Source organism: Meriones unguiculatus, chromosome 4 (genome assembly GCF_030254825.1).
Source record: "Meriones unguiculatus strain TT.TT164.6M chromosome 4, Bangor_MerUng_6.1, whole genome shotgun sequence".
Classification (NCBI taxonomy): domain Eukaryota; kingdom Metazoa; phylum Chordata; class Mammalia; order Rodentia; family Muridae; genus Meriones; species Meriones unguiculatus.
The window spans coordinates 93080582-93101981 of record NC_083352.1 but is presented as its reverse complement, the minus strand read 5'-3'; the positions used below and the strand labels follow the sequence as shown (position 1 = coordinate 93101981).

At 49.9% G+C, this 21400-nt stretch overlaps 1 protein-coding gene across 3 annotated transcripts in view; it reads right to left on the bottom strand.

Moving 5' to 3' along the window:
* Positions 1 to 1157: 1157 nt before the first annotated feature.
* Positions 1158 to 21400, bottom strand: part of Rnft2 (ring finger protein, transmembrane 2) — a 57044-nt gene continuing 36801 nt past the window's right edge. For all 3 annotated transcript variants that reach the window (XM_021642649.2, XM_021642658.2, XM_060382524.1), the window contains 4 exons: positions 12989 to 13138; positions 11714 to 11779; positions 11485 to 11586; positions 1158 to 4174 (listed from right to left, as the gene is read on the bottom strand). In XM_021642649.2, coding sequence (XP_021498324.1) covers positions 4040 to 4174; positions 11485 to 11586; positions 11714 to 11779; positions 12989 to 13138 — 453 coding nt within the window. In that variant the 3' untranslated portion in view covers positions 1158 to 4039. The remainder of the gene's footprint in view (positions 4175 to 11484; positions 11587 to 11713; positions 11780 to 12988; positions 13139 to 21400) is intronic.

Genomic DNA, 21400 nt, shown 5'->3' with positions numbered 1-21400 from the left:
CTTTGTGTACCCTGGCTAGCCTGGAACTCAGTAAGTAGACCAGGTACTCAGAAGTCCGTCTGCCTCGGCTCTAGATTGCCAGGATTAACAGTGTGTGCCACTACGCCCAGCTCCACCTTGCCTTTTGAAACTGGGTTTTTTCATTGGACCTGTGGCTCTCTGAGGTGGCTAGCAAGCCCCTTAGTGGTAAAAACTGTCCCTGTCATCTGATGCTACTAACTTGCACTTAGATTTCCACCTCTGCCTGGCTCCTTGGCCAGGTTTGTACGTATTTCTTAGAATTATTTTGGTTTTTGAGATAGAGCTCAACATAAAGCCCAGGACTGCCTTGAACTCTCAATCCTTCTCTCAGTCTGATCGTAGTGGTGAACCACGATACCTAGCATGAACCAGCAACTCTCTCCTCTACCTACAATTTCTGGTGATGAAACCCAGAACCTTGGGCACCTGTAAGCACTCTCCCACAGAGACACATGGGCACACTCAGCACGTACCCTCCCACAGAGACACACACCCACCCTCACTGGCAGAATCTAAGCAGATTCTCTGTCACCGAGCAGCGCTCCGCTCCAGCCAGGCAAACCTTTCCTGATCACCACTGATTCTACACTCCAATCTGGCAGCTGGGTGTGTTTTGCTGGTACCTGGACACCAGTGAGATACAGGGCCTCCAGGGTGCATCCCTTGAAATGCCACTGGAGACGAGCTCCCCAGAGGTCACCGTCCTGCACAGCTCCCTCTCACCTCTCTTCCTTCATGGGTACGTGCCTCCATACATACCTGTATAGAGGCCAGAGGTCAGCACTCAGGGTCTTCATCTGTCCCTCTCCACTTCACTTTGGGAGGCAGGATCTGTGTCTGATTTTGAAGCTAGGTTGGCTGGCCCCAGGAAGCTGCCTGTCTTCCCTGCCCCCACAGTCAGGCTGCCACGCCCAGCCTTTTACATGGGAACATGGATTCTAGGGATCTAAATTCAAGTCCTCATGCTTGTGTGGTCAGCACTCTACCTACGGAGGCAGCTCTGCAGCCAACCCATGTCCGCTTAGTTCCTTCTTGGCTTCCCAAGGGAAAGGCATCCTCTCCACAGGCTCCGTGTGCCACTTCTCCGTTGCTTCAAAACAGGTCTATCTGGCTTCAGATTAACCCACAAAGACAAGTTGCATCCAAAAGGGAGGTTTATTGGCAGAAGGTTCCCAAAGACACCAATGACAACCACATGTCTGAATGCAAAAGCACCACAGACTTCAGACTGCTGCCCAGACTGTTCCTCCTTGGCAGCGGGATGTTCCCAAGGCTCCATACCTGTGTGCCATTCCCTTCAGAAGGTGCTGGCTCTGTTAGGCTCAGGTGCAAAGCAGGCCATTCTTATCCCCACATACTTCTTAAAGATTTTGTTTTAAATCACACACACACACACACACACACACACACACACACACACACACGTACATGCCATGTATGTGTAGGTGCCTGTAGAGGCCAGAAGAGAGTGTTCAATTCCCTGGGTCTTCTGAAGAATGCAAGGCAAGTACTCTTAACAGCTTTGCACCCCTCCAGCCTCCTCTCCACATAGTATTCTCAAGTTCTTATACATAAACAAGACTCTAAGGGCTCAGTGGGATTTGAGTCTGTGACCCACAAAATACTGGGAGCCAGATGCACAGCCCTGAAGCTCCGTCGACTTGCTTAATACAAAGGGCTCACATGTCACTGCAGGGAAGAAAATGGCAGTGTTCTCCAAGGGACACTTTTCCACAATCTGATGTTTGGGAGACAGAAGCCAAGCCCTCCGATGGGATGTTTCCTTGAAGGGTGGGAAGTGAACAAATAAGACCCTCAGCTGCATCCTCTCACTGTCCCCAGGGGACACACTCAGCTGCGGTAGTCTTTATATGGCAGGGGTATAGTTTATATTTATGTAATGTTAGAAAGGTAATGGGGGGTGTAAAACCATTGGCGCATTTACCAGTAACCCCCACTGTTTACCTTTTTTCTTCTTTTAAAATAGAGTCCCGTGTAGCCCATGCTGTCCTAGAATATACCATGTAGCCAAAGAATGACCGTGAGCTTCTGATCCCCCTGCTTCCACTACCCAGCGCTGGCACTGCATGTGTTCACTGCCGCACTTAGTGTACAGGGCTCTGGCCATGGAGCTCAGGGCTTCCTGCATGTTAGGCGAGCTCTGCCCATTGTTAGCCTCCTCCGTCCTAGCAAGCAACACGCCAGGTTTTGTAGGCCCCTGAGAGATACAGGGTACAAGGACATCACAAAGTCATACAGAGTTCGGAGTCAGGTTTCCAAGCTGACTCCCAGCGGCTGCCTCTGCTCCATCCCACGACACACTTCATATGTCTCCCCCAGCTCCAAACCTCCACAATGATCTCTCAGATTAAAAAAACAAAACAAACAAACAAACAAAAAACACTTGTAGGCAGTCCCAGTGCTCTCCCTAGGTACCTCCTCAAGCCGGAGAGAACAGAGGGGCCCATCCTCCCTTTCCTCTTAGAACATCCAGACAGTGGGATTGCTTAACATCACGGCCATTGCCATAGTAACAGAGCTTGAAGGATGCCATAGTCCCCTGACAAGGGTGTGTTGCGCTGATACCAGGAAAGCTCCAGGGAGGCCAAGCAAAAGAAGAAGTCCAGGCGGGGGTACCCAGGGGCATGAGTCCTGAATCTACTGTTGGGAGGGAGATGGCAGTGAGGCGCCCATCTGCCCCGCCCCCACGGCATATATGTGAATCCCACTAGCCATATACAGTTTCTGAAAATGTGGCTGGGCCAGCCTGTGGTGCGGATGTTGACAAGGAGAGAACAGAGCTGGGAGAAGGTAAAGGCAGGAAGGATTCCAGAGACTTCTGTGTGGTCACCTGTGCTCTCATCCCAGGTTTCCAAGCAGAGTGTTTCACAGGGGGAGAAGGCAGCTGTGTCCTAGAGACCCAAGAATGCGAAGTGCACCTGTGAGCTGTTCCCAGTGTTCTCTGCGGTTCCTCTCAGGCGTTTGTTTGGTTAAAGACAGCAAGCAGTGTTTTCAGAGACTCTGGGAGGACTGTTGTTTCTCTGAGCTAATTACCTCACTAGAGAGAGGGAGGGGAAAATGGATTGCTCCGGAGCCCGGTGCCATCTATGACATGGATTGAAGGCACCCAGGGGAGGCATCCATGTCCACCAGAGCTTTGCAAAGGCCTGAGCTGCCAGTGAGGGACAGGACAGAAGAGAAGGAGGGGAAAGGAAGTGACAGAGGCCAGGGGGCATGCACTTCTAGGCCTGAGCCGACCCTTCTTGAGACTATCCCAGGCAAAGCGCAGGAAAAAAGGAATTGAGGTTAAGTCTTTCCACGGCTCCTGCCATTTGACTTCAGGGGGTCAGCATTTGCTGCCTGCGTACTCTGCCTCTGATGTGCTGTAGGCCCAGAGTATTGACGCTCAACCAGCAGGGGATGTGAGAACGGCCTCTGTGCTTTTGACAAGCTGGCTATGCTGGCCCCTGCACTAGCAGCAGCAGCAGCAGGCAGCACTGGGGACTCATGGGCCCTTACTAGCTGGGTGACTGTGCCAAGTTTCTCATCTCAGTTTCCTCACCTGCCAAAGGGTGTGAAAGAGAGTACCCTCATCCCAGGGCCCTAGGTCACGTGGGTGGGTGGAACCTGGTGCTTACATGTTGGGCATTCTCCCTGTGGCTCTCATTGGCAGACCTAGGTCAGGTTGCACTTCCTCAGCTCATACCAGTTTGTAGCGGCCGGAAGCAGGTTGAATAAGGAGAGACTGTCGTACGGGCAATTCCTCCACGTAGAGTGGACGGGCTACCTACCTGGGGAGAAGCCAAGTCTGAATGAGGAGGCTCCCCTTTCTGGTGGGGCAGGACACACACCTGTATATGATGCCAGGGTCGTGAGAAATGTGTTGGTGGGGAGAGCCCGGGATCATCAGGTAGAGGTGGTGGAAGGCAGGAGAAAGTGCTGGAGGCTGTTTCCCATGAGTCCTCAGGGCTGGGCTCAGCAGCCCTGGACCCCCTGGTGTCTGTCACTCATGCTCCGCTCAGTACACCTGCAAGTGTGCAGACGTGGCCCCGTCCTTCCAGCAGCGCAGGGTGTCCGCGGCAACAGAGCGGCAGAGTGGGCACGTGCGCTCCCGGTCCAGCCACAGGCAGAGGCACTCCTCGCAGAACACGTGCTGTGGGGACAGGAGGAAGGAGCGTGACCCGGGAGCCTGGGGAGGGCAGCAAACTAAGCAGGTCACCCACGCCCTCCAGGAGCTTGTATTGCAGGAGGGAGAACAACAGGCCCCATCACGTCTAAAACCGAACTGTCAGCAGCTGGTGCTCTGGCTGGGAGGCAGAGGTGAGGCCTGGGGAAGCCATCCTGAGAAAGTAGCGCCTTTTGTGGGAGGGTGGAGTGGGCTGGGAGGCACACTGGGCAGGGGAAAGCATGTGAAAATGCCCTAAGGCTGGGATGTATCACTTAGTTGGAGGGGCAAGGGGATGCTGAGACAGACAGACAAACAAAAAAAAAAAAAAAAATATGAGGTCAGAGGGCTGCAGGCAGCACAGACTACGTAGGACCCTGTGAGTCATTTGAGGATTTGGACTTTTTTTTTTTTGGTGGATATCATCTTTCTTTAGACATGGTCTCACTCTGTAGTCTAGACTGATCTGGAGCTCACTGTGAAACCAAAGCTGGCCTTGACCTTCCTGCCTCGGCAGATCTAGATGCTGGCATTACAGGCCTGAGGCGCGATGCCCTGTTTGGCTTCTATTCTGGGAGAAGTGAGGAACCACAGCAAGGCTCAGAGCAGAGAAGCAGCCTAACAGGATTTTCTCCAAAGTTAAAAAAAGAAAGTTGGTAGGATCTCATCAAGTCTGCCATCAGCTGTGGAGCTAGGGGTGACCTTGAACTCCCCACCCTCCTGCCTGCACCTCCCCAGTGCTGGGTCTCAGGAGTGCAGCATGCCTGGTTTATTCAGCCCTGGGGACTGAGCCTGGCGCTTTGTACAGGTCAAGTGAGGGCTACATTTCCAGCTCATGATTTATAACTTTATACATTTAAAAGACCCGCTTGCTTGGTAGATTGAGAATGTGCTGGTCAATACAGGTCCCCGCACAGGCCCTACAAGTTGGGTGAGTGATTTAACTTCCTGTGACTCACTTTCTTCATCTGCAAAATGGGGCAGTAGAGACCCTGCCTTAGTGCGCTTACAGACATGCTAAAATGACGTAGATATAACACCCAAATGCGTGGCTTTTTATTGGCTTCTGGATGGGATGTCGATGTCCCCAATGGCAGTGACAACTGTCCAGCCCCGAGTAGCTCTGTCACTATGTCTGAGAAATGAATGTAGGTCAGGACGCCAGGGTGAGAAAGACCCTGCGTCTGCCTCCTCAGCAGAGAATGGACAGAGTCTGGGACTAAGAAAATGGATTTAAGGAGGCACGTCTGCCCAGTGGCCTGGCTGAGGAGCGCATGAGCCTCAGCCTGCCTCTGTCCACCCCTGCAGACATATGAAGGCCGGGCTGGAGTACTTTTCCCAGCTGGGTTCAGCACAGCAGGAGTGTAGCTGGTGCTGAAGGGTGTGCTTCTCCAGGCTGGGACTCACGGGTCATGGAGTTGGGAGAGGAGCCCTAGGGACTGAGTTCAAATGCTGGGTATCTGAGTCTCATCTACAGTCCCACACTGAGCTCAGAGCAGGTAGCACATGGATGGAGGGACCACAGACTGGATCCCTGCATGGAGGAAGAGGCTGTGAAGCGAGAAGGGTGTCCCAGGACTTCTGTGTGAGCCGAGGAGTGGGGACACAAGCAGGTGGGTCTAGCACATGTCAGATAGGAGCAGATGTCAGATAGGAGCAGTCCTGCTATCCTGCTGTCCTTTCACTGCTAATGAACTCTACTCATGTGATCACATCCCAGCAAAGAGATGGGTCAGAGACTCAGAGAGGGGAAGATACAGGCCCAAGGACACACAGAAGCTAGGCAGCGGGTCTCAAGAGTATGGCAGAGAGCTGTCTCTCATGGTCTGTAGTAACCTTCTCCTCCTAGGACTCACCTCTTTGTGGACCCCTGGCCCTGGTGCATTGCTCGTAGCAAGGACAATACAGTAGTGGAAGCCATCCCTGGATCAGATTATAAAACCATAACTTATTATAAAACCTTGCTTACACTCTGAGGTCCTCATAGGCTTGCTCTAACAAAACTGCCAGGGTGGTTTCTGGTCACAACAGCCATCAAGGACCTTCAGTCGTACAGGCCGCAAGGAACTGAATCCAGCTCATAACCATTTCCTGAAGCTTGGAAGAGGCTGCTCCCTCAGGTGAGCCTGGGGACCCGCCATGGTTCCTTGTGAGTTGCCTCAAAGCAGAGGGCACGGCTAATCGGTACTTGGGATGGCAGCCCCCTGGGAGCTATGAGATCAGAGATGCAGTGTTGCTACCAAGCTTTGGAGCATTTTGTTATGCAGCAGTGGTAGTTGATATAGAGTGCCTGACTCTACAGCAGAATCAGCAGCCTTCATGTGCTACTGTGTAGAGTGTGCAGACAGCACGCAGGGGAGGGTCTGGAACATGAGGTCAGAAACAGCCGATTCAGCAAAAACACTGCTGCAACTGTGGCTATTATACAAGACACACACATGAGTCAGTCAGTCAGTCAGTCAAACTTAGATCCGCTTCTATCACAAAGCATGCCAGCCATGTCCAGACTTGGAATTAAACCATGGCCCAAGACACATTCTGATTTTCAAACACACAGTTGCAAACATCATCACCTATGACTGTATTAAGAGATCCACACCTGCACAGGACATGCTTTTTCACCCTTGGGGGGCCAATGGCCTAGAAGGCTACTGTCACCATGAGTTGTAGTGCTTGGATATGGAGTTAGTACTTAGGGTAAGTTGGTGCTCAGTAAGTACCCAGTACGTAAGGAAAAAGATGCAACAGTCACAGGCAGGCGTGCAGAGCCTGGATCCCAGCTCTGCTATTCCCTCTCCCCGAGGAGGCCACAAGCACAGGCTTTGCTAGACAGATCTTAGCGTGTTGGCAAGAATTCCAGCCAAGGTACCCTAATTCTCCAGCACAGCCTTTGGGGTGCCTCCATATAAGAGGCTGAGGCTTAGTGGAAAGGGAAGAGCTATAGCACCAAAGGCCGGTTCTGTACAAGGAGCGAGCTTGTTTGAACCCTGGTTCTGTACCTTGGCACCTTTCTGAGCCTGAGTCTGCTCTGCTAATAGACAGGGCTCCTCTCTCCCCACAGGGAGTCCACGGATGGATACAGGCTCTTACGCATCAGGTATGAGCAGTTTTTAAGCCCAAGTCAATGGATGTCATGATTCTCCTGACTTCTTGTTGGCTGTTCACACACTCAGCCAGGCTCACAGCAGCCTGCCTACACCAGGAGAGTGCTTGTTTCCCGATGACTCTCTGCTCTGTGGCAAATGAGTCCTTGGAGAAGTCTGACTTGGTGTTGAGCATCTCCAGTTCCCGAGGTCTGTGTCTGGGTGGGTGGCATTCCATGAGCATATGTGGAGAGACTACCTGGACCAGCACTGGAGCAGATCTACAGCCTCTAAGGATGCTCACTGCTTGACAGTCTTCCATCCATGCTACCTTAAGGGTGTTGAGGGCAGAGAAAGTGATGTGCTGAGGTTCACTGATAACTCTCTGAAGATGAGACAGGTGGGTTATCCATCCACCCATCTATATTCTCTACCTATCTATCCATCTCCCATCCACCTATCCATCCATCTACATCCACCCACCTACCTATCTACCCACCCACATCCATTTAACCATCTATATACTCATATCCATCCATCCATCCACCCATCCATCCATCCATCCATCCATCCATCCATCCATCCATCTACCTAATACTCACTGTGCCAGTACTAAGTCCCTTCTGCTAAATAAAACAGCCATAGCCTCCACTCTCAAAGTGCTTGCAGTCTGGCCAAAGGGAGACAGATGTTACACAATAATTTACTCCATAAATTATCGTGATGATATCTGAAAAGGGCTCTATGGTGAAAACCCTCAGTGTGTAAGACCATGGCATGTGAGACCACAGTATATAAGCACAGACCGTGTGAGGCGGCAGCGTGTGAGACCTCGGTGCAGGAGAACACACCGTGTGAGACCACACCGTATAAGACCACGGCAGCGAGGATCATGGCTAGTCTTGGGAAGCACAAATGGGGAAACCTTTCTTAAGTGACCTGCTCAGTCATTCAGTAACAGTAAGGCATTTTCCCCTGCTCTGATCACCTCTGCCCTCACAGGCCCAGCACACAGCAGCACAGCAAGGTGTCTTCAGCCACTGTATGTGGCTGACACTCCTAGATCTAGGACAATGGTATCTTGACTGCCCCCTCCCATGAATTCCTCATCCACCTTGGGAAGATATGCTGTGAGGAGAATGGAAGAGACAGACAGATTGAGGCCCAGAGAGACTGCCAGGAGAACGAGTTTCACCTCGCCATCATGTTCAGATAATCCCCGTCACAGAGAAGGAAATACAGATGGCTCCAAAGCTCGAGCAGAGATGCCCAGCCACACTCATAATTAGGGAGATGCAAATGAAAGCGGAGCTGAGACAGCGCTGTCACCCGTCAGTCTGGCAAAGCCAAGGCATTTGGTAATGCTGCGTGCAAGCGAGGGTAGGGTAGGAGTAAGGGGCTGGGTCACATGGAGAAGAGGCAGGTAGTCTCTCCAAAGAGGGCAGTTTAGCAAGACCTGTCCAAACGGACGACCTCTGACCCAGTGATTCTACCTGTAGAAACTCATGCTACCCAGAGCCCGATGATGGCTGGAGAGTGTCTGCTGGGCTCAGCCATGTGCTGAGCCCCAATCACAGGCCATGTGGACTTCTGAGGCTCCATGTTAGTGAACTCATTTAACAACACCGTGGGCTCAGGCAGGCACGATCCATCTGTTTTAGTCACCTTTGTGACAGCCATCTTTGCAGTAAAAAGAGGTGGTAAGAGACTGTGCCTCTCAGGAAACAGCCAGACAAATGATGGTCTACCCACAGAGTGTCAGGTCTGTGGCTGTAAGATGGAACACAGAATGATCACTGAGCACCAGCCCTGGGTTACAAAGGTGCAGAGCCACACACAGCTCAGGGAGACTATGCTGCAAGTTTAGTTTGTCTTAAAAGATGTTTGGGGGTATATACTGTTTGTGTTAATGTATACAGAAACACGTGCACAATAAAAACATGCACAGGCTATGTTTGACATGATTGTGAATTCTGTAAAATAGCTTTAGCAAGAGATAATGGAAGCAGGCAACCAAGTTGCTTGTGAGGTTGGTATGGGGACAGAGGCCTGATGACAAGGGCAAGCAGCCTGCCACTAGTCTTTGTATGCAAATATATATGCATGCAGGCATGTATATATGGGAGGTGTGTATGTATGTATGCATGTATGTATGTGTTATTCTGTATGTGTGCGTGCACCACGGTGCGTTCGTGGGAGGTAGTGGAGAATGGGTGGGAGTCCGTTCTCTCCTTACCACGTGGGTTCCAGGGACTGGACTCAGGCCATCAGGCGATGCAGCCAGCGCTTTCACCTGCTGTGACACCTGCTGCCTCACTGGCTCTTTGTATATCTTGAAAATTATTTTTTTCTTAAAAAAACAAAAACATAACAAAAAAAAAACCAAAAAACAAACCCTTTGTTCTGGACTAAGTTATGAAAAGGATCAATAGTGGAAACTCGGCCTCTATTAGGCTCAGTTTCCCCTTACATTATTGCGTGACTGAGAAGGGCATTTGTCAAAGCTGGTATGTTAGTACTGATGGACTCTAGACTTGATTTAAATTTCGTCCAAACACAGCAGTTTTATCCTCCACTCTCTCTGTCCTGAGAGCCAAAGCCAGTTATGAATTGTGTTTAGTTGTCATGTCTCCTTTCTGAGTTTTGACTCAGGCAAACAGACTGTCATTTGTTTGTTTGAACAGAGGCTTGCCATGGAGCCCAGGTTGGCCTTGAACCTGTGGAGGGAGATCCCTCGTCTCTGCCTCTCAAGTGCTGGGATTCAAGATGTGCACCATCACACCTAGCCACAGATAATGTGAAGGGGATGGGGTCGGAGGTCAGTTGGTAGAGTATTTGCTCAGCACACTTGGAGCACGCAGGAGGCATGGTAATGCACACCTACCATCCCAGCATGTGAGAGGCAGAGGTAGAAGGGTTAGTTTCTGTCATCCTTGGCTCCACAGTGGGTTTGAGACTACTCTGGGCTACTTAAGACCAAGTCTCAAAAAGAGAAAGAGAAGAAAAGAAAAAGAAAGAGCATTAAAAACAAACTGCTTTAAAGTCTCAGACAGCAATAACAATTTTTTTTTTTTTTGCTAATGCTAAAAAGGACCCACCTCCTATCCCATCTTCCAAGGGTGTTAGGAAGGCCATCTGCCTTTCTTCTCATTCCTTCTGGAACCCAGGCTTATGCAAAAAACCTCCCCAGACTGGAGCACATCGCTCTCTGCCCCGGTCCCGGGGGGCTCTACATGAATCTCTCTTACACAGCTCTTATCACTGTCTGCCTTGTTCATAGTTATTTATGAATATGCGTCTGAGGCCCTAAGGAGACTGCAAGCTTCCCCAGGAGGGGCCGGGCTCTGGGAGGCCTCCGCCTCTCTTCTAAACTCTGCCCTGGCTCACACTTACTGAATTGACACCTGGCCCTTGATGTCAGGAAGAGGGCAAGGGCCACATTAGGGAGCCAGATCATTCACCTCTGTGGCTGGAGGATCCCAATAATAATAAAAAGAAAGATAACGATAACTGCGCTGAAAATAATAAAGACAGCGCTGGCTTCTGCTGCGGTCAGCCACACAGACTTGGCTCTGCGCAGATGATCTCATTTAGATGTAGCCAGGGCTGATGTACTAGGCACTACCGTGTTCCCATAACTGTGGTAGGACACATACTTAGCATGCAGCATCATGATCATTTTATACTGGTCATGGGGAGCTGGAGTGATACCCCTCACCCACATTGCACCAGCCAGAAGCCAGGTGTGGTGGTGCACACCTGTGATCAGTACTGATAGGTAGCAGCGGGAGGATCCTGTGTGCAAGGCTTCCTGAGCTACACAGTGAGACCCTGTGCCAGAATAATGGCAAAAAACACTGAATGCTGCCGGGGACTGGGGGTGTTTGGTGACACTCAGGACAAGTAGGCCCTGAGTTAGAGTCACAGCACGGGTTTTGAAAGAGTGGATGTGGCTGGGACTTGCACTTGGGACAGGGTGATGTCACACCATTCCAAGATGGACAAGTTCTACATGGACCAATAACACCGAGACTCAGAGAGAAAGATCAGCCTGCCTTTGGCTGCCCAGCTGGAAAGACGCAGGGCTGAGATTTGAACCCTGGGCTAGCTGCCTTCCATCTTGACCAGGCTGCTCCCAAAAGACCATACTGGGGCCCCGAGATGTGGCTCGCAGGACAGGCTTTTCCTGGAGTCCCCTGGGCGCTGCCTGCTCACCTGGCACAGGAGGATCATAGGGTCTCGGAACTCAGCCTGGCATATAGCACAGATGGCGCCGGCTTCCGTGCACTGCTGCCCTGTGGCTCGGACCCCGTAATTCTGTTTGAGAAAGAGGGGGAGGAGGAGACAAACAGCTGTGAGCTCTTGAGGGAGGCAGTCTCCGTGGGGTGAAGAAGGGCTGCTGTACACTGCAGGCTCTGGTTCTCAGGGCCCAAGGCTCACTCACCTGGGAGGTGCAAAGGAGCTTCAGGGCTTTCCTGAGTCCACCCACACGACCACAGATGTCGAATGACTGAAAAGAGAGCAGAGCAAAGGCTGAGAACAATCTCCCGGCGGCCCCCATTTTTGTCTTTCACTGATCATTTTCAGGAAACTTCTTGCCATTTCTATCAGTTTTGCCTGACTTCTGTCCTGACATCCAGTGTCAACAGTCTCCTCTGTTACCCTGATTAGATAAATAAAGCTCAGGGCAGGCATTACTCTTCCTGCACTATAGCCACACTGCCAGCTGATCACAGTGAGCAAGCTAAGGCCCCCTAGCTGTTCCTGCATGGATGGCCTGGCTTGTCCTGTTGGGAGGAAGCAGAGCGGTCATATTCATAGTCTCTAGGCCCTTTAAAGCCAGAAACAGAGAAGGGAGAGAAGAGGGAGACAAGAAAGGGAATGAGAGTTTATTTTAGGGGCGAGTAAGACGGTTCAGTGGGTAGAGCACTTGCTGACAAGCCTGCCACTCCTGGGCTCCATCCCTAGGACCCATGTGGGGGAAGGAGAGGCCTGACGCCTGCAAGCTGCCCTCTGACCTCCATATGTACACTATGGCACACTCCACCTCCAACACTAAATAAAGTTTTTAAAAAGTATTGATATATGCTATGATACTATGATGCATCTCAAAAGTGTTATGGTAAATCACACCCGAAAGGTCATTGCACATCCCACTGATAGGACACTCCCAGCATTAGCACATTTGTGAAGATATAAAGTGGATTAATGTCTGCCAGAGGCTGGGAGGCAAGGTGGATGGAGAACGGCTGCCCCCCAGGAAAGCTGAGTACTGGGTGTCTTTGCGGAAGGAAGACATGCTTTGGAACCATACAGAGGAGGTGGTCCCATCAGACTGTAACAGCGATGCCAATGACTGCACATGGCATAAGGTTAGCAGCAGCCAGGCCTGGTGGTAAAGGCCTGTAATCCGTCCAGCTTCTCCGGAGGCTGAAGCAGGAGGACTGGGAGTTCAAGGATTTGGTGAAACTTAGGAATTTGGTGAAATGCTGTGTCTGAGTTTTGAAAAGTAATGGCAGAGTGCCTGCCTATCATGAGCAAAACCCTAGGTTCAGTTCCCAGCAACACAGAGAGAAAGAAAGAAAAAAGACATAGATAGAGTGATTGATGGTTAGTTCTATGGTACATGAAATACATTTTGATTTAAAGTCAGAAGATACTAGTGGCTGGTCCTAAGCTCCCCATCAAGCCTGGCCCAGCATGCCCCGAGCCAGCTCACCTTGCACAGACTGTAGAGAATGATCAGGACCCCTCCTAGGAAGTAGCTGTTGGAGGAGTCATCCCCCATGATGTATTTGTACCACAGCTGGATGGGAACGAGTGACCTGAACAGCTGGCTCAGCTCCTCGATGACCAGATAAAACTTTCCCTGCAGCCACACAAAAAGCATCAATTAGTGTTAGCGGCAAAGACCCAGAGGACAGAGTGAGGGCTCAGGCATGGCCATAATGACAGTCCAGGTCACAGGCAGGCCATTAATCAGCTTTGGAAAGCACTCAAGCTCACTCTAATGGGGACCGATGGATGAGGCCAGGGAGACATGGCTCCTGTCTGAGGTCCTTGTCCCCCACCCACTGTTTACTGCCCACAAGATCAAAGTGCCAGGATCAGGTGTCAGGGATGGAGAAACAGAACACTTTGGATAGGGCCCGGGTGTGGTCACTGTCTAGCTGGGAGCAGTATGGAGGGCAAGAGGGTAGTCACTACCTCTTGCAAACTCCCTAAGAGCGCTGATTCTGGCACCACAGGATAGGAGCAGGAAGGCCAGGCTGGGAGCCAAGGGCAGCCACCTAGTTCTGCACTTCTACTTCTTGTGGCCTCCAAAGAGCCAAGACCCCTTGGGAAAGATACCAGCATGGGGCCTCACTCTTTCTGGGTTGACTCTCAGAGTGAGATTCCCATTTTTTCATCTCATGAGGTTCTTCTGAGAATTAAAGCTCATGAGTGGGAAGAGGACCCAGATCAGTGCCAGGCACAAGTTCAGGGCTCCTTCTCCCTTTGGCCTTGAACAGGTCTCATGAGGGAAGGCCTTTGATAGGAAAGGGAGAGGAATAAACCCCACCTTCATGGACTCTAGTGAATGTAAGCACTGACTTGCTAGGGGACCCTGACATTCAAGGAGGTTCCCTGAGAGATATGGAGAAGGGCCCACTGGTGGGAAATGTTCTCAGCAGCTATTGCCACAAGACCCACTCACAGAAAACTGCCCAAGTGCACCACCCACCGCGGAACATGTAACACAAATTCAGGAACTATTTATAAACTTGGAGACATACTGGCTATTGTAACTAAACAGTGACTGGATTTCATAGGCATGTGTTGTGAGTATGGTTATAAAGGCTCCATATGGAGCTGGAAAATGGCTTAGTGGATAAAATGTTTGCCAAACAAACGTGAGGACAGAAGTTTAGATCCCTACCACCCACAGAAAAGCCAGGCAGGTGTGGTATAATCCTAGCATTTAGGAAGCAGGGACAAGGAATCCCAGGGAAAGCTGGCCCACTAGAGTATCTGGATCAGTCAGCTCCAGATTCAGCAAGAAATCCTGCCTCAGTATATAGACAGCTGAGGAAGACACACTGGACATCAATTTGAATCCTCCACATGCACACATATACACAAAAGACATGTACACATGCATAAACGCACACACAGACTCTACATGACAATTTTTGTTTACATAAAGTCTCAGAATGGGTGACATTAGGCTAGAGTGATAAAACCAGAACTGTGGCTATCCACGGTGAGGAAGGGACTCTAAAGACGTATCAGCAAGTTATGGGAAATGGCAGAAGGTTCTTCACTGGTTGTAATGGTGCTTGTGTGGGTGTGGTCACATGCCCCAGCTCTCAGAAATTGTGCTGCAAAGCTGTGTATTTTGTTATATGTAAATCACACTTGAATAAGACTGAGTAGCACACATATACATGAGTCAACAGCCCTTCCTCTGGTATCCACAGCCTCAAAAATGTGAGTGAGCTCTGTAAGTCATCTGATAAAGTAATCAGGGCCTTGCACAAAGATGTGCCAAGAAAGAATGCCACCAGGATGATCTTTGTAGCAGCCAAAAGGGGGGGGCACAAAGGAGATCCACAGTGGTGGGGCCTGACTGCTGGAGGTCTATGATGGAAAGCTACACAGCTATGAAATATTATCCTGTGAAACAGCATCTCTGTGGTTAACCACACACCCTGTAACCCAAGCAACCAAGGTCAGCACCCCAGTAATAAGTCACCCTAACACCATGAACTTTAGGATATAACCCACTGGGAAGGATAGTGTCACTTCTATGGTCCTCAATAAAACCATGAGAAAACCAGAGACAAATGCAAATGGTTGAGTCTGCAGAATAACCACCCAGCCCTCTTCAGAACAAAGATCATGGACTCAGTAACAGAAGGAAACCAAGGAGAAGTGATAAGCCAATGCAATATATAAGCTTGAATTCCTTAAACAATTACTATATATATATATATATATATATATATATATATATCATATTCATGTTAGTATGAGCCCGCAGCTTATACGTGGAGGTCAGAATCAGTTCTCTCTTTCCACTGCACTGGCTACAGGGGTCAAACTCGGGTCATCAGCCTTGGCAGCCAGCACTTTTATGAGCTAAACTATCTCACCAGACAAAGGGAGACTTTCTACCCAACTCTTTTCATCTACCATGATGGCTAGGCACAGGCATTCAGAAGGCGCTCTTGAAGCAGAAATGCATAAGAACCAAGAATGGTCATCCAGCCATCCGATCCCATTATGACTGTTTGGCTGAGTCCCGAGGGGGCGGGGGGGCTTGTTTCCTAAAAGGCTTTTCTCTTCAATACTCTTTCCATGCCCTAGAAATATTACCTGAGAACTTGTAGAAGGCAGGGAATGGCTGCCATGTGGCATTGGTACACACTCCAGGATGGCAAGGAAGGCTCCACCCTGTCTATCCCAAACAGCAGGTCCCAAGCTCTGCAGAATCCCACTGCTTTCCTGGGTTCCCAAACTCAGTCGTTCCTTGCTTCCTTCACTCTAATATACAGGATATCTGATATGTGACCTCCAATGGGATTGTGACACACAGGTTGAGAACTGCTGGCCCTGACAGAACCAACTAGAGGTAGGGACTACTTTGGCAGCAGAGGGCTCTGTGCATGGGCAATGGTTTGTGTTTCGAGGTCTTCTGAGAGGAAGAATACTGTGGCAACCAGAGTGTGTGGTAAAGCAGCTTTCTCATGGTGGATGAGAAACAGAAAGAGACCAGAGCAAGGGACAGGACCCAGTGATCTACTTTCCCCAGCAAGCCCACACCTCTACCTGTCACTACCTTCCAATAATGCCACTCAAGTATGCACCCATGAAGAAACTGATCCATCCACCCATCCACCCATCCATATATCCATCCATCCACCCACTCATCCATCCTGTAGAACCCTCAGGATCTGCCCCTGGAGACCTCCTTACAGACATACCTCAGGTAGCTTCACATTTCATGTGTTTATGTGTAGTGTGTGTCTGTGTGTGTCTGTGTGTACGTACCTGTGGGTACGTACACACACCTATATGCAGGTGTGTACATGTGTATTCAGGCTCATGTGGAGGTCAGAGGCTGAAGTTGGGGTGTGTTTTCCTTAATCACTCTCTACCCTGAGGTGGTCTCTCACTGAATCTGGGGTTCACCTGCTATGCTAACTCATCATCTTCTTGTCTCCATCAACCCATGCTGGAGTCATGGTGGCACCGACTGCCTTGACCGATTTATTTATTTCAATATGGATGCTAAAGACAGAATGCAAATCCTCATGCATGGCAGACAGCTTAGCAACTGAGCCACTTCCAAAGCCCCTGCTCACATTTCCCAATCCAGTCAGTGTGGCAATCAGCTCTAGCATGTTCCATGTCTATCCTCAGTCTCTCCCAACTTCTAACAGTCACCTGCCTTTCCCCTTGTTCCAGAATTCAGCTTACCTCAGAGAACTTTCCTCTCTTCTCTCCCATGTACCCACCAACCCTCAATCCTCATTTCCCTTTTTACAAAGCTATGTATGTGTATGTGGTATATGTATGCATGTGGAAGACAGAAGTTGACATCATGTGTCTTCTGCAGTCTCTCCCCACTTTATTTCTGAGGCAGGGTCTCTTGCTGTACCCAGAGCGTGTCAAGCTACCAGCATGCCCATGGCATCACCTGTCCCCACCTCCCAAGTGCTGAGGTTAAAAGGCTCCAAGCCCACCTGCTTCTTTGTGGCTGTTGGAGATCTGAACTCCGCTCTTAATGCTTGTACGTCAAATGCTTTATCCGCTGATCCATCTCTCCAGACACCTTGATCATCTATTTTTTCCTTTCTATGCATTAATCCACCCTTCCTTCCTATCTACAGATCCATTCATCCATCCATCCATCCATTCATCCAGTCATCCATCCATCCATCTTCCCATCATCTCCTCTCTCCCTTCATAGCATTTCTCCCAACCTCAGCCCCTGTCTCTCCGGCTGGCCTTCAAGGCCCTCAGAGGAGATCTCTGGGCTGGGGACATCTATCCTCCATCTCTGACTTAGGGCACATCCTTGCACACAGTAGGGTGGGTGACTCTGAGGCCTTCACCCCACCCTCATTACCCTTGGTGCCTTTTTCATACTTGGTCAATAGAAAATTGGATTTGGAATGTGGGAAAGAATTCCACAGTTCATCAGCAAGCCTCTGTGTCATGGAGAATAAAATCAACGGAGTGAGAGCCTGGCAGAACCATCTTAAAAGTAGCAATTAGCTGTGGGGTGGGGTGGCCACTGGGAGCTGTGCATATCCAGAGCAGCCATCCTCGATAATTAAGCAGTTTCCTAATTCCAGCTTTCTCGCATGTTACTTTTGACGGCCACCAAACAGAAGGCGGAGTTTGTGTGGCACGTCCAACAATGAGAGAGAGGCGATGGAGTGCGGGCACCTCTTCCCCCTGTCACCAGGAAAGAGGCGCAGGGAGACTGTTGTGATAAGACTTGTGGTGTGAGGGGTGGGGAGGTAATGGGGGTGGGTTGGGGAGGGCGGTGCCTGTCAAGCTGCAGTCTCCCTTCCTCACTGTCAGGATTGAAGCACAGAGGGCTGAGCACAGAGAAAGGCAGGAAAACGAGGAAACAACAAAAGCATGGAGACAAGCTGGGGCTGATGAAGAAGATGAACAGGAGGCACTTTCTGCTGATCTGAAGAGTGCGGAGGATAGGGGAGAGGAATCCAAGGCACCGTTATGGACCCAGAGAAGAAGACTTGGCCATGGTCATGTCTGCCAACCACTAAATGGGGCGACTTTGGACAATAACACCACTTCTCCAAGCCTCATTTCTTTCATCGACATACAATGATACACATATTTACACAGATTCCACTCATTGCACTCATTCCACACCCACCCACCTGCACTCACACACACTCACTAACACGTACACCCCACACTCAGATACTTATAATATACATACATACATACACACATTCACATGCTCTTACAGACACTCATTCATTTACACACATGCGCGCACACACACAACCACATAAACTCACACACTCACAACTGCATGCAGCAGTGTTCTGGTAAATAAGGTCCTGGGACTAAACAGTCCCTGATTTGTGTGTTTGCCAATTTCCGTGGTGTAAATAAATACTCCCATAAGGCCCACTGCAAACTTCCTAAAACTTTAACCCTCCACTCTCAGGAGCCCAGGTGACCTGAAGCCACCACATCACAGACACTGTGCAGATTCAAGGGACAAAAAGGTCTAAAATACAGCGTCACAGCAAGGCCGTGGTGACAGCCAGTGCTCAGCCTCATGCTGACCCTGGCCTGGTCACATTATCAGTTACTGGTTACATATCAGTGCCATCCTGGAAAGAGACAGGGGGTTGTGCAGGTTCAAAGGAAATAAAGGATTGGGGACTCAGTGGTACAGTGTGGATTCATACATGAAACTTTAGTTTCCATCCCCAACATCACAGAGTGGGAAGAATGAAAGAAGGGTGTGTGTGGGAGGGGGGACCCTAAAGAAAAGGAGCAGGGAAGAGGGAAAAAAAAAGCAGGTAAGAATTAAGGCAGAGGCTGTCTGGACTGCCCAGACTTGAAGAGACAGGGCAGTTTTCATTCCCTGCTCTTGCTGTCTATGAGGGTGGCTGTGGGAAGGAGCAATAGAAGAGGCTGTGTGTGTGTGAGGGGGGGGCAGGGAGGCTGTAGCCCGGGCCAGCCACTCTTTGCTTCTTCAATTGAGGTAGCAGACTCAAGAGACAAGGCCTGAATGGGTTGCCCAGGCCAGGAGGACAATAGATGGCAGAGAGATGAGCTGTCCCCAGTACACCCCAAATGAACTTGGAATCACAGAACACAGAGAGTTAAATGGTTGCTGTTTCAAGCCGAGGACAAAAGGTAGAGGAGGGGAATGAGCAGGAGGAAGGAGATCAGGAGGAGGAGAGAGCAGCAGCATTCAGACAAGGGCACTTGGCTGTCTCTAGACTGCACTGCATTTCCTCAAATTTATGCACCAAAGCCCTAATCCCCATTCCTCAGTATCCACAGCAAAGGGTGGTACCAGAATCCTCCAAACAAAACCTGGTCAAATCCGTGATGCTCAAGTCTCTCAAACAAAACAGCAGAATGTCTTCCTAGAAGCCACGCCCTACATCCAGTACAAGCTTCGGATGCGGATACAATGTAAACACTATGTAAATAGACACTGTTGCTTAGGAAATGATGTCAAGAAGTCTGCCCACTTCAGTATGGCTACAACCCCCCCTGAGTAACGTGTGGCTGCAGTGGGTTTAAATGGCTGTTGTGGCACCTGGAGATACAGGCAGCGGCACATGAGGGTGGACACTTGAGACAGGATGGGCTGGAAAGGCAGCTCAGCAGTTAAGAGCCCGTGTAGAGCCGACTGGAGTTTGGGCCCCAGCACCCACATCAGGAGACTCACAACCACCTAGAAACCTAACGTGGTCCCTTGGACCCCCAGATACACTCACACGACACATAAAAATAATAAACCCCTCTTAATAAGTTGTCAGGTTCAGCCCTGTAACTCCAACCTCATCCTCATGAGGCTTGAGAGGCTGAGATAGAAAGATTGCTGTGAGTTCAAGTCCACCCTGTCCTATACAGAGAGAAGACAAGTGCTCAGAAGCCAGGATGAAGGGCCTCACTGTGAAGGAGGTGAATCATTCAAGGGTTTGATCTTGGCTTCTGCAGCCTTCAGCACTGGGGGCAACAAGCCTTTGATGAAACCATCAGGTTGGTTGCCATAGCAATCTAGACAGATGACTGGGCTGGCCAGTAGTGGACTCTATGATTCAAGGTTAGGTCTCTGTAAGTTCCTATTGGTTAGGTTAAAATCCTAACCCTGTCCTTTCCCAGCTAGGCACCTTTGGTGAAGTATGTCCCCTCTCTTTAACCAAACTCTTTCCATTCCTGGCTCTTGGTGTGCCTGGATTTCATAACCAACATTCAATTAATTTAGAAGTCCTATTGCAAAGAGCTCCCTAACTGTCCTGGTCTATGCAGTAAATTCCTCAAAAGGTGGCCAAAACAACCTTTCACAACGCAAGGTCAGTCTTGGGCCCAAAACTCTGTCAGACCCTGCTCAGACCAGTGTCTTCTGTCACACTCAAGAGAGGTTTCTGAAGTACCTACCATGTCTTCCATTTGCTGCACAGAGCATCATCTGCCTGCATCCCCGTGAACCAGGCATAGTTGAACCTGGGTCCTTTGTACTGGCTCCTCCCATCCCCCTGGAGCACCTATTCCCTGCCAGGATGGCTCTCTCTTTCCTTGAGTCTTTTTTTTAAGTTACATTTTATTAACTCTGTATCCCAGCTGTATCCCTTCTCTCATTCTCTCCCAAGCCCTCCCTCCCTCCCTCATCTCCTCCCTGCCCATTTCCAAGTCCACTGATTGGGGAGGACCTTCTCCCCTTTCATCTGACCCTGTTTTATCAGGTATCTTCAGGACTGGCTGCAAAGTCCTCCTCTGTGGCCTAGCAGGACTGCTCCTCCCTTGGGGGGTTGGGAGGTCAAAGAGCCTGTCATTGAGTTCCTGTCAGAAATAGTCCCTGTTCCCCTTACTATAGGAAACCAATTGGTTACTGAGCTATCACGGGCTTCATCCGAGCAGAGGATCTAGGTTATATCCATACATTGTCCTTGGTGGAGTGTCAGTCTCAGAAAAGACCCCTGTGCCCAGATATGTTTGGTCCTTGTGGAGCTCCTATCCTCTCCACGTCATACAAACTCCCCCTTCTTTCATATGATTCCCTGCACTCTGCCAAAGGTTTGGTTATGAGTCTTAGTATCTGCTTTGATACACTGCTAGGTAGAGTCTTTCAGGGGCCCTTTGCTGTAGGCTCCTGTCCTGTTACTTGTTTTCTCCTACATCCAATGCACCTCCCATTTGTCTTTCTAACTGAGGATTGATCATCTTACCCTGGGTCCTCTTTCTTGTTTAGGTGTATAGATTTCATTATGTTTATCATATCTTATAGGACTTTCTGAGTGAGTATATAATATATCATGTGTGTCTTTCTCCTTCTGGGATACCTCACTCAGAATGATCTTTTCTAGATCCTACCATTTGCCTGAAAATTTCATGATTTCCTCGTTTTTGATTGCTG